Source organism: Athene noctua, chromosome Z (genome assembly GCF_965140245.1).
Source record: "Athene noctua chromosome Z, bAthNoc1.hap1.1, whole genome shotgun sequence".
Classification (NCBI taxonomy): domain Eukaryota; kingdom Metazoa; phylum Chordata; class Aves; order Strigiformes; family Strigidae; genus Athene; species Athene noctua.
Window position 1 is genome coordinate 55,021,320 of NC_134077.1, and position 12,872 is coordinate 55,034,191.

General features: G+C 43.6%; 1 protein-coding gene across 4 annotated transcripts in view; it reads right to left on the reverse strand.

The window, feature by feature from the left end:
- Positions 1 to 12,661, reverse strand: part of NTRK2 (neurotrophic receptor tyrosine kinase 2) — a 214,406-nt gene extending 201,745 nt beyond the window's left edge. For 3 of the 4 annotated variants that reach the window (XM_074933115.1, XM_074933113.1, XM_074933116.1), the window contains exon 1: positions 11,939 to 12,661. In XM_074933115.1, coding sequence (XP_074789216.1) covers positions 11,939 to 12,150 — 212 coding nt within the window. In that variant the 5' untranslated portion in view covers positions 12,151 to 12,661. The remainder of the gene's footprint in view (positions 1 to 11,938) is intronic. The other variant, XM_074933114.1, reaches the window with a different exon arrangement.
- Positions 12,662 to 12,872: the final 211 nt, after the last annotated feature.

Genomic DNA, 12,872 nt, shown 5'->3' on the forward strand with positions numbered 1-12,872 from the left:
AGGGGTTTTTTCCTCCCATTTAGAATATTTAACCATGAGTCACTGAAAACCACAGGAGGTAGCTCTCACGTGCCAGTAGAGCAGCTCTGGAGAGACACAATTAACCCTGGGATCTTTCCCTACAGCCACAGGCACGCCCATTTTTTAAGCAAATCCTTCACTACACATATACTACATTCAGGTAACGCGCTGTTCAGGGTGATCTGGAACTCAGCAACTCATGGGCAAGGTCACAGATCACAGTTAACTTCGAGAATTCCCTGTTCTTGTGTGGCTGCACGAACTGCCAGGAGACAGCAGGTCTCAGACATTCGGCTCCATGCCAATATACTATGATTATCCAACCAGCAGTATCCAATCAGTAGTACACAGTTGCCATTGGGAATCGCTTCTCCAAAACCTTCATCCTGAACAATTAGTGCCAACCCACCACCTTAAAGCAGGAGAAAGCAGGAATCCAACGCAGATCTCTATCTTGTTTTGGCACTGCAGGAGCAGATCCATACTCCTGCTTAAGACTACAATTCCCTGGGAAATTGAAAGCCCACAGTTTGCCAGCCAACCTTAGTTCCCTCTTTACAGTATGCAAATATGAAGGCAAAAGTAAAAATAAATGAGTATGTCTGCAATGCAGGGTTTAAGGAAACAGTTACTATATTCAGAGGCAGAGAAAATGATACGTAATGCACCCTTGGGCTTACTTAAGTTTCTGGTTTGGCTTCAAGGTGTTTGTTCTGTTCTCTTCAAACAGCAGACTATCAAATCAAGCAAACTCTCAAGACATTTCATGCAGCCTTCCAGATTTAAGATTCATATCCTTGACAAGCTCCACCTTCAGAATTACTTTCCCCAAACAGCATGCAAAGCTTATTTAACGATTTTCTCCATTTGGAGACCTGTCCTCCCCCTTGAGCTCCATGAAGTTTGTACATTTGATATTTCACCAAGACATCAATTTCTGACATCTCTCCAGAGGACAACTGACAGCTACAGTCTAGCTTTTCCTTAGCAAAGATATTTTGGAAATGTTCATATTCTTTGATATAGTGAGAAAGAAGTATCAGCTAGCCAGACAATAACCTATTTATTCAAAAGTTGTATCTTAATTACTGACCTTATACTTACCTACAAAACACGTTTCATCCACTGTGTTTGAAATCACCTCTGCAGACCCTTAGGAAGAGCCTTAAATTTCTGTACAGTTCCTTTATAATATATACACTAAAAATCACACATTAAATAACATACAAAAGGGAAGTAGTGAATGTGGCTTTTCATTAGTTCTCAACAGAAAGACATTAAGACTAATTTTTTTTTAATTATTACTATTATTTGACTCTCAAGGAAGAAAGAGCATCTCAAAGGAATGAATAAATACAAAGATAGGTGACATTTCTTTCTCCTACAGAACCACTTAAGTGTGATGACTCTTCAAAGACTAGCAACACCACCACTCTCTTTTTCAGCACTTGCATACTCCACCTCTATAGCTGTCACTGGCTTTGATGCAAATGAGAACAGCAAACCATCAGTTCTGTAACAGAACAGTAAGATTGCTCCTAACCATCCTTTATATGTATCTCTTTAAGTCCATCAGTGAATCAAACCATTAAAGCATCTTGGTTGATGTCAAAATCTTTTAATTCGTTTCTTTCCATGTGCCCATGCTCAGGCAGTGACTTTGTGGAAGGGATGTCTTAAGAGCTGCACATCCTTCAGGGTTAGATAAGCACTCTTTGACATAAATCAGCATGCTTCACAGCCTATCAAGCCTTTCTCCTATCTCCAGGTTTTGACATGTTCAGTATTCCCTCACTTTTTGTTTCAGCATAAGAAATTCCCTCTGAAATCAGTCCTCTCCTCCCAAATATTATTTCCACTGTTTGACATTAATACCTGGCTTTATTCAGTTTAAAATTACAGGCTCTTGGAATGTCAAATACTCTGTTCAATCTGCTCTGATATTCACTTGATCATCAAGACATTATGTCTGTACCTGCTACACTGTCCATTGTCTCATTCCACTGCATGAAATACTCATGCCAAATACAGATCGAAAGGTAGTGCTTCCAAACAATAGAGTGAAACTGCAAAACTTAAAGCCATCTAAAGGTAGTGCTTCCAAACAATAGAGTGAAACTGCAAAACTTAAAGCCATCTATCCAGGAAAATCCATCTAGATCCTGTCAATGCATTAAATTTGCTGAATAATTTGATTCCTGACATCTCAAACAATATTCCCCTTCCCATAAACCAACAAAAGTTTTTCTTCTTCTGTTTGTATTTAAGTCTCGAGAGTCTACATATGGTCATAATCTCTATCCTTTTTCTCCACAATTATTACATAGAGAACCCGATCGGTAGATGTTTTTCCATTCTCCAGATGATACCATCTGCTGCCATTGTTCACAACTGATTTCCTAGCCTCTTTCCCAAGACATGTGAAACACCTTGTGTAGCCCTGACCATTGATCTGTGTCTTCTGCAAGCCATATCTTGTCTTCTAATGGCAGACATACATGAATACAGCTTCGCATTATGTTACAACAGCATTCCAAAAGAGTTATGGGTTGCCTTTTTGACTTCCCATGATACTGACTCTCTTGACATCTACCTCACTCTTCTAGGACCAGAACAGGTTGCCACCTTCTGTATGTCAACACCGATTTTGCTATTTATATTTAACCAATGCATTTTTCAGAGAACATTTCAACAGCATTAAAATCACTTTTTTGCTAAAACCTTTCAGAGGCACTCTTCCTTCTTCCACATTTGTGTGTATTTCACAGTTCCTTATTTCACTTTCTTTTATCACATTTATTTCCATTCTGTTCTCTGTCCTGTAGAGACCATTTCTCCCCATTTTCATTGGCTAATCTTTTGAATTTATAGCTTCTTCCATTAGCATTCCTAAAAAAAAAATCACTTTCTCTTCACTTGAGGAATCCTGTTCTTCACTTAATATAAGCAGTTTCTTACTTGCACTGCATGTATTACCATAATAATGTGTTTATTACACTTTCTGCACATTTGTCAGTACCCAGAGTATTTCTAATACTTGTGCTGCTACATTGCTGCCACTGTTCCCATAACTTTCCATGTTCCTGTACTTGGCCAGCTTGATTTTTGGGAAATTCTCTCTTGCAAAGGTACATGCAGACAAGTGTCCTGTGTGTGTATTTCAGGTTTCTCTTTGTATTTCTGTTCATTCTGCTGCCTGACATATACATATTGCCTCTTCTAGAGGGAGATCAACTTCACTTAAAAAACCACTCATGAATGTCTTTATTGATATACTTTAGGATAATATACTCTTTTGTAAGCATTAATTTCCCATTTTAACATAATTTCAAGTCTTAGATCATCTTCTTTACTATTTTCCCTTCAAATTAAAATCTCACCCTGCACATATCTGTTTCACAAGGTGACATCTTTTGCTAACGTAAGTCTTCAAACTTCACTGTTTCTGCAAACCTGCTTTCTCCTTACTGACGACTTCACAGCATTCTTCATCTACTTTTACAGCTTTTGTCTCTGCTGTCCCTCCTTATGAGTAGAGTAATATTTTTCTCATTCACCAGCCTGTTTCTCCTTATGGTTCTCATGACCACACCACACCGCTACACATGCTTTTCAGCACTCCTCCAACCTACACACCTTTGCAGCATTCCCCCCACCCCAGGATGTACGTGGTGAAGGCAAAGTGTTCCCCTGCAATTATAGAAGATCGAGCAGGCATTTTGATGACATCTCCAAATGTTAGGACTCTCGCCATCTAAACCTTTCATTTCAGATACCCGCTGTGAAGAGCAAAACTTCTTCAAGTTAAACTGTTCATTAAAAGTTGTAAGAATATGCAGAAATGCTCTACAGCATGTGAAAACTAACACACACAACCAGACCAAACAAACAGAAGGAACAACTGCCCTGTCTCCATGCAGACAGGAATGCCACAGACAGTTGGGAGAAATGTTCAGATCAGGGAACATCAACAGAGTCTTTCTTCTACCCATGCCCACCTCCAGCACAAGTGGTATCTATTCCTGCAGCTGTGCCACCTAGGTCCATATCCCTCAAATGACACAGGCTTCAGGCAACATTTGCTGCACACATGCAACCCGGGCCCTGCAGTGATGTCTAGCACAGAAGTAGTATCCAGCATTAATATTTTCCTATTTAGGTGCCTTGATGTCATATGGATTTGTGCCAATTCAAAATGTTTGTAAATCTATTTGAATCTAACCCAAAAAGTTTAAAATTTTGTGTATATGTATAAATATGTGCGCAATGCACAGTCTTCAAAAGATACTGATATGGCTACAACTCTAAACTGTAAAATACTTCAGCATATGATGAAGTACACTACATAGTAGTCAACAGAACTGCTCCAAGGAAGAGAATGCAGTATATGTGTTTACCAGGTGAGGAGCATCGTATGCATAAAGTGTTCCAAAACTATTTCTAAAAATTAGGAAGAGATAACACTGGAGGGGGGAGTAGAAAATGAATATGCAATAGACTATTCACCAACCTGGTGGAAAAAAAGAGAAAAAAAAAGGAATTTCACCTTCCTGAACTAGACCCATGTTCACCAAATAGATTCACCTGTTTAAAAAAAAAAAAAAAAGGAGACATATCTGTGCGAGGTAGAAGACCACAGATTTGGAAGAAATGCTATAAATAATGCTTCAGTGGCATCTAGGGGTACCAGCTTCAATCCCTTTTACTCACTAAGGGAATGCGATCCCAGCCCCTCAGAAGATACCATACTATAAAGTAACCTGAGAGAGAGCAGTCTCAACCTTACCTGTTCGTGCTGTTCTAATTTTTGCTGTAATTAGTGGAGCAGGAGCAGAACCCAGTTGTCTCACTACACAAATAAGTGTCACAGTCACTTAGCTAAACAGACTGTCCTGTTCTTTGATTCAAAAGTGCATTTAAATACTCAATGACAAGTAAGGCGACTCAGACAGGAAGAACCAAGGCGAGCCTTCATCTGTACTCCATACAGGACAGTAGTTAAGAAGTTGACATGCAAGACCTTAGTTTAGACCCATGCTCTGCTTCAAGCAGAGTAGCTCTTCACATGCACTGCAGAAATCCGGGACCACAGTAACATCTCGCTCCATAATGGGACCCAGATCACTAAAAGGAAGGTCTTGCTTTTTCCACTCACCACAGTGAACCAAGTCCCCAAGGTTTTCTTATACTCAATGGAGAGAGAAAGAGACACCTCCATCGCATAATTTGCAGTTGGAACCTAATTAAGTCTCCTGAATCACTTCCTCGAAGAAGCAAGCTCTCCATTGCTGGCAGGAGAATAGCTAGCTGAGTTAAGTGCCTTTGCTGTACAGCTCGTAGGGAATTGTCAGATTTTAAATGCTGAGGCCTGGGACAGTCCCAGACATGATTAGCAAGTCCAGTGCATGACGCCCGCATCACATGCTGTGAAGTCTCCTGGTCCATGCCCAGTAAGTCTGACATCCCCAGTATGTGCACATGATTTATCCACATATGCTTGCTGTGCCATCCAGCATTCAGAAACTCGGACTATCTTTGCAAAAGAATGGGAAAAGTCACATCCTATACACTGTTCATATGGAATACAGTATCTGATTGCACAATGCAGGACATCCACGCTTCACAAGGTATCTGCTGAATTTGGCCTTAATTATTTTTACATGTATGTTAGGAAATAAAAAAGGTAAAATAATTTCATTTAAATCTAAAACTGGAGGATTTATTTTGGCTCAACCATCAAACCAAGAGAAAAAATAGGTAAGTTGCCCAGCCCCAACTACAGCTCTGTTGACAGATTCTTGCATAAGGACCTCAGAAGTGTTGCCATTTCACTGCTTTTTCTGTTTCAGCACTGGACAAACTCTGATTAATGTCTTGCCCTTCTTTTATTTATACATCAGACAACTGTATATAGTAAAGCATATATTCATTATGGATCTAGAACAAGCTTCTGTAGTCACTGCAGCTGCTACTGTTTTACACATGGAGGTGCAGGTTCATTTCAGAATTGTAATACAGAATTATCTAAAACTTTGTAAAAGACCCCTCTAAAATACTCAAGCTCAACCTCCTCTTGCCTCAACATATTTACTCTTCACACAATAGGAAGACAGTTGAGATCCAAGAAAAGCCACAAGTCAAAACCACCCCAAATAATGGAGCAATAGGTTCCTTCTCTTCCTAACTGAGGCAAGAAAACACTTGAATCAAAGTTGGTATCATCCTTTCCATGTGTCCTCTAAACTACTCTACCCTGGGGAAATGCTAATTCCATCGAGTTTTGTCACTGACTTTAACAAGGCCAGAATTTCAGCCTCAGATTCCCCCTAAAATAAAAGGCAGATATCTAAGTACCTCTCTGGATCAGGACCAGCAGGCTTAGCAAGAGGCTTGTTCAAGTCACACCATTCGGAGCTACAATCTCTTAAAGTGCCTCTGAAAATGCCTTGGGCCTTTAGCCTGCCTTGTTCCACTTTCTCTGACTTACACAAAAAGAATCTCATTTCTTCAGGCCTTGCCTAGGAACCAAAGAATACTGACCTGAAATCAGATCTTCAAGAATGTATCCTATCAATGACAACACAAGCCAGAAACTGGAATAGCTGAATTAGTATTAAATACATTTAAGTTTCAGCTGTAACTTCTGTTGATGACCAACACTCAATGCAGGTCATTTTCTTCCAGGAAAAATAAAAAAAAAAAGCATACTCACAACAGAATTTCCATGGCATGGCTCATTTCTGGTAAGTCCCATAAATCCACTGCACAGTAAGACTGTGCAATGTTATGGTTAACAGTAGCTATGTAAGAAACAGGATCCCCGTATGCATATTTCAGGGGGGGAGTAGCTGGTTTGCTTATTACAGTTTCTGAAAATACAGACTCACAATTGAACAGGAATTAAGAGGCATACCGATTATATTTTATTTTAATAGAAGCTATGTGCCTACATACATTTGGATGAAAAGAGATTACCAAACAAAAACAGCATCGACTAACGGAGCGTATACATATTTCGGGCATTACAGGCTTTCAAACCTCTACGGATTTATTTCTCCATTTGAAATGCATGTAAGTTAATGAATTTATACTATCAGTGCTTCACTTTTTAAAGGACAGTTTCCAAACAGAGGTTTTTCAGATTGAACAAGCTGAGTATACATCTAACATCAATACAGCACTGAGACGGTTTTGGAGTTCTCTGCGCCGTTTTTCATCTTTTATTACTCTTCACTACCTGCTACTCTTCCAGCTTGGACAAGGATATTTGAATAGTCTCTTTCATTGACATTTTGTTAGACGTTCTTACAGTGACAGATGACAGAGGAGAGAACTGCAATCCAAGAAAAATAAAAGTGGGGGGCCTGGGACATGACGACAATGACGACTTTCCCTTTTACTTTAAATCCAAAATGGAGAAATAAGGCCCTTGTTTAGTCATGTAGATGTTTTTGCTTTACAGTGATTTGGGATCTAGAATCTTGCTAAACTACTTTCTCCCTTACACTGTCAGCATAAAAATAATAGAGAAAAAATAGAACCTGAGAAATCTGGAAAATGCCATCCTAAAGATATCACAGGCTGGACTGCCACGCCCTCCGTTTTCTCACTAGTATGGAAAAAAATGGAAGTTTTTTGAAAATGCATTCAAGACCAAATCCTTGAATTCATACAAATAGCTTTCATTTTAGTACATAAATCCCAAACCTCTCTCACAGAGGGAGAGGCAGTGTTCTGCCAGCCCAACCCTGCCCAACTCTGAGCACCTCCTGAAGGATGCTGCCCTCCTTCAGCATGAGCTCTTTCGTCTCAGCCTGCGGGAGACAGCCCCAGGGAAGACCCCATGGAGCCCCATCAGTCCTCATCAACACGAAGAACAAGGGCTAAAGAAAACCAGAAAGGTTTTGGGGAAACAAAAAAGAACCCCAGCATATACAAAACCCAATGCTTTATGATATTTGGAGTATTTTTAGAGCCTAGAAATTACAAAACTGATTTTCATAATGCTTACTTTCAATTCACCTTAAGCAACTACCCAGATCTTTAAAGGAAGGCTTTTAAAAAGACAAATTCCTAAAAGCAGCACCACTGTCCAAAACCCCTTTAAAAATCTGTAGCCTAATGTCTCATGTTTTATTATACAATTCCAAGTCACTAGAAATAACTTTTCAGTCCAGCCAAGCCATGCAATGCTGCATAGCCAAAAGGTGTTTTGAGGAGGAAGGGGCTTGGGGTTGAGAAGCCTTGTAGACAGCTTAATATATTAAATCTACAACAGCCTAGAAATCTGAAATGAGACACAGAATACCAACAGCTCTGAGCTTCATATGAATTTAAATATGCCTCTTTTTTTTTTAGCACAAGCTCACATGACTTGTTAAATAATTTACTCTATAAATTACTTATCCTGTCATATTTATTAACAGTTCTGGAGTGCTTCATATAACTGCATTAGAAATTTATTTTGTGGTTTTGAAATGTACGTAATACACAATCACCTCTCTTTTCCAATAGGCAAGAGCTTAAAAGTCACCTACTATTTTGTTGACAAGCATTTCTTCCTGAAATACACCAATTTATTTCAAACCACATTCACCTGAATAATCACAAGTCAACATATTAATGACTTGATACCAGAACTGTGAAACTAGGCTGGGAATATATATACTTGCACTTCAAGAAGACACTTTGAAATCAAAGTCTTTGAAGAGCCATATACACTGAGATATACTAACAATATATTTTACTTTACGAGAAAACACTAGATCAGTCCTTTCACAAGAAATCCTGAACACTTCAAAAATGAATCATTTACTATCCTATTAATATTTTTGCTTGAGTTATCTTGTCAAGGACTACTTATTTGCTACTGTGCTTACAACACATGGATTTAACAATACTTACATGCTCATTCTGCTCTCACCACTCTTGGTCCTTGACCCTTAATGTGAGCCTCTATGACTGCTACCAAGATTTTAATGCAGGATCTCACTCTGGAGTTCAATTTAACTCTAATAATATCAAAACTACCAAACAATTATTAGGATTAATCTCTGTTATGATAAGGTGATTTTAACACTGGCACAGGCTTTCCAAATAAAGACCAGCCCACATCAGCACCCTAGGCAACTGGACAAATCCAAAATCTTGTTAGAAGCAGAGAATTTTCAAAATCTGTCTTTTATTCACCTTAGTAGAGAACTATGCAAAAACAGCAAGGAAGGTGACCAAGAAAAGCAACAGGCATAAACAGTCTTATGACCTCCCACACCAAGTTTCAGCAGCTGGCCCTCGCAAGTCTGATGCAGAAGTGTGCTGGGTGTCTTTCTACTGTTCTCAGTAGACTTGGATAGGGGATCCAACCAGGAATCAAGAAACGGCTGAACTGGAAGGAGAGTGTTTATTAAGCTTTAAACCACAATTTACCTACACTCCAAAACAGAGCGGAAGCACCTGGTTATCAAGTGGTGGAGGCTGCCCTGATGCATGGGACTGCAGCTCTGTTATTCCTAACCCCCTGCACCACTATGGGTTTCACATGCCCACCCTCACAGTGCCATTACGCCAGCACTCCCAGTGCATGCGGCCCAGGTGAGGATCTTGACTCAGTCCACATGCCCTGGGCACCTGTCAGTGTCTTGCCTAAGAGTGAGGGATCCACTCCGATCAACAGCAGGACCTAAGTAACAAATGAAGGATCGGTTTCCACAGACACTCAGGAAATACATGGGAAAAATTACTAGAAATGAATCTTCTTAAATGTTTCTCACTTACTTATAACAAGAGTAATTCTACCATGGACCAATGTAATTGTGCTCCTGTAGCTATAGAGCACATGAAAGAAAACCAAGCTTGAAGATTCCAAAGTAATACACACTGCCCCAGCCTCCTTAACCTGTTTCTTACCTAGAATAAAGCAAGACGTGTGGTGTTAAAAAAATTTTTCCACAGTCTATCTACGGTGTTAGAACCACTTCCCTACATATTTACTGTCTACTAAGCTCCCACAATGAAATAACGTGACAGATACCGCAGCCCAATTTTTAATTTATGCATATAAACTAATTAAAGGGCCTCTGTGTTTTATGTTAAAAGTACGCCTGAAGAGACCATCTTAAATATGTGCAACTGCATCTCCTGAGAAATCCATGACTCAAAATTATTTTTAGATCACCAAACACAAGAACATGCAATGTCACAGAATGATACAGTAAAAACTGAAAAGAGCTGTAAAGACAGTGATGCTCAAAAAACACATGAAAATGAAAACGAAAAGCATGATTGCAAAATGACTAGACATGTTTTAAGTTGATCATGGCTGAAATACATATGTATGTATGTGTTTTCTGCTCTGGCCTTACAAACGGAGTTTAAATTCTAGGGTGAAATTGTCCTGTTACCTCCAAATTGAGAGTACCGGATAATAACACTAGCAAAGCCTAGGAAAATGAGCAGAGACGCATAGCTCAAAGCAATCTTTCTTTAATGAAGCAATCCACAGAATATTAAACCAACATCTTAAACAGTAACTGCCGAAACAACTCAGAAAGCCTGTTTCTTTAACATAGGTCATAAAAATCTACCAAAAGTAGGCCAGTGTATGAGTAGTAGAAATGAATGTCTCCAGCTTTTTCCACAAACGCATGGGGGGAAATGCAGCAAACTGACTTCAGCAAACTGCAGAAAGGTAGTCCAAAGGCTTGAATTTAATCTAAAATCACACAGGATTTGACAGTAATTTTATATTGTTTCTAAAGGAAACTGAAAAAGAGAAGGATGGAGAATGTAGTGAGAAACCTGTGTAGATTTGGGGGAAAATACTCCAGTATCATTTGCATTAAATACCATGGAAAACAATCCAGAAACCGGGGATTGGGAAATAACAGAGATGGACGAAACAGCTTGAGGTCTTTTTCCCTAGATCTGTCATCTACAAGTCCAGTATCAAAAATTTTTTGCTCAGCAAGACCCTTTTCAGCTTTTCTCAGGCATTGTATGCGGATGCCACAGAACACAGAGCTGTGAAACGATGCAGGGTTGTACGTGAAAGGCTACGGAAGTCCCTCACCGACTATCGTCTGCAGGCAAACGAGGATGCACGAGGACACACGAGCAAGAGAAAAAAAATCAAACTTCTTGCACCTTCCTTACTAGTAATGATGATTTCCTAATCCACCAGCACTTGCTGAAAGACAGCACAATGCTCATTCCTCTACAGGCTTAGTATTTTCTCCTTCCAGACACCTTCCTGAGAAGGGCAAAGCAGGCTCGCATACCAACGGCCAGGGCTGGGAAGATAGTTTGCTGTCCCTTCCACCAGAATCTGCCGCATCCCCTCCTTTTTCTTTTGGTTTTGTTTCTTTGGTTTAATAGCACAGGGGAGATCGGGGGGGGGGGGGGGGGGGGGGGGCGGGCAGCGACCCACCAAAACTCGGTTCGCAGGAATAAACTGAGGGAGCGAAAGTAAAAAAAAAAAATGAATCGAAGAACACCCCCCACCCCCCCCTTCCAGACCTGCTGCCGCCATAGAGGAGCGGTGCGGGCAGTCCCGAGGCCGGGACCAGAGGCAGCACCCCGCGCCCCGTCCCGCTCCCCGGCTGCCCTGCGGTGCCGTTACGACCGGCGGCGACCCCCGCGCCGCCCCCCGCCGCGCCGCCCGCCCCGCTCCCCGGGAACGGCATCGCGGGCAATTAGGATTAATCATCGAAGCGGGCTCGCAGGGGTGTCTCTGTGAAGTCGCGTCCCAGTTAAACCACGCCGGGCTTTTCGGCTTCCAGCCGCCGCCTCCGCCCGCGGAGCAAGCGCCTCTCGGCGCGGGCAAGCTCCCCGCCGCCCCCTCCCGCGGCTCCCCCGGCCGCTCCGTCCCGCCGCCCCCCGCGCCCGGGCTGGGGCCGGGCCGGGCCCGGCCCGTACTCACATCTCGGTGACATTGTCGCCCTCGGCGCTCCGCTGCGGCACGGGGAAGGAGGCGATGCCCGGCGCGGGCTCCGCGCACCAGATCCGCCAGGAGCTGCAGCGGCAGGACGCGGGGCAGCCCAGCGCGCCCCGCCAGCAGCCCAGCACCAGGCAGCAGCACAAGCCCCACAGCCGCGCCAGGCCGGGCCCCGGCCTCCGCCGCCAGGACACCATGCCGCCCGCGCTCACTCCAGCGCTGCCCCGACGGCCTCCTCCTGCTCCCACCGCCGCCGCTGCCGGGGCGCACGCCCGGACGGTGCGCAGCTTTCCGCGCCGCGGGCGGGCACCCCGCGGCCGGGGCTCACATGGGCGCGCCGCAGCCGCAGCCGCCCCGGGGGGGCTCCGCGGGGCGGCGGGAGCCGGAGCCGCGGCGGGACCGGGGCGGAGAGGGGCGAGTGGGGCCGCCGGCGCGGCACCTGCCCCCGGCCCCGCGGGCGGTCAGCGGCGCCGCCTGCCCCCGCGGCGGCTCCCGATGATGCTGCAAAACGCGCGGAGCGGCGGGGGCAGGTGGCGGAGGCTGCGCTCCTACCTGCGGGGGCTCGGGCGGCCGCTGCCCGCCGGAGGGAGGGAGGGCGGGCGGGCTGGGAGGGAGGGAGGTGCAGCCCGCGGCGGCGGGGCTCGGGGCGCCGTGCTCGCCGCCTCACGCACCGTCTCCTCCTCCCTCCAGCTGATAATAAAGCAGCCCCGGCTCCCGCTTCAGCCCAAAGCCGGGGAGCTGCCGGCAAGGTGACGTGGGGCTGACGCAGAGAGGGGCAGAAACTCCACAAAATGAGCCTGAAATCAAAAAAAAAAAAAAAAAAAAGGACAAAAGCGACAAAGGAGGGGGGAGGGGGAGAGAAGGGAGGGTGCCGAAGAGGAGATACCAATAGGCAGTCTGCGCCGGAGCCTTCAGGCGC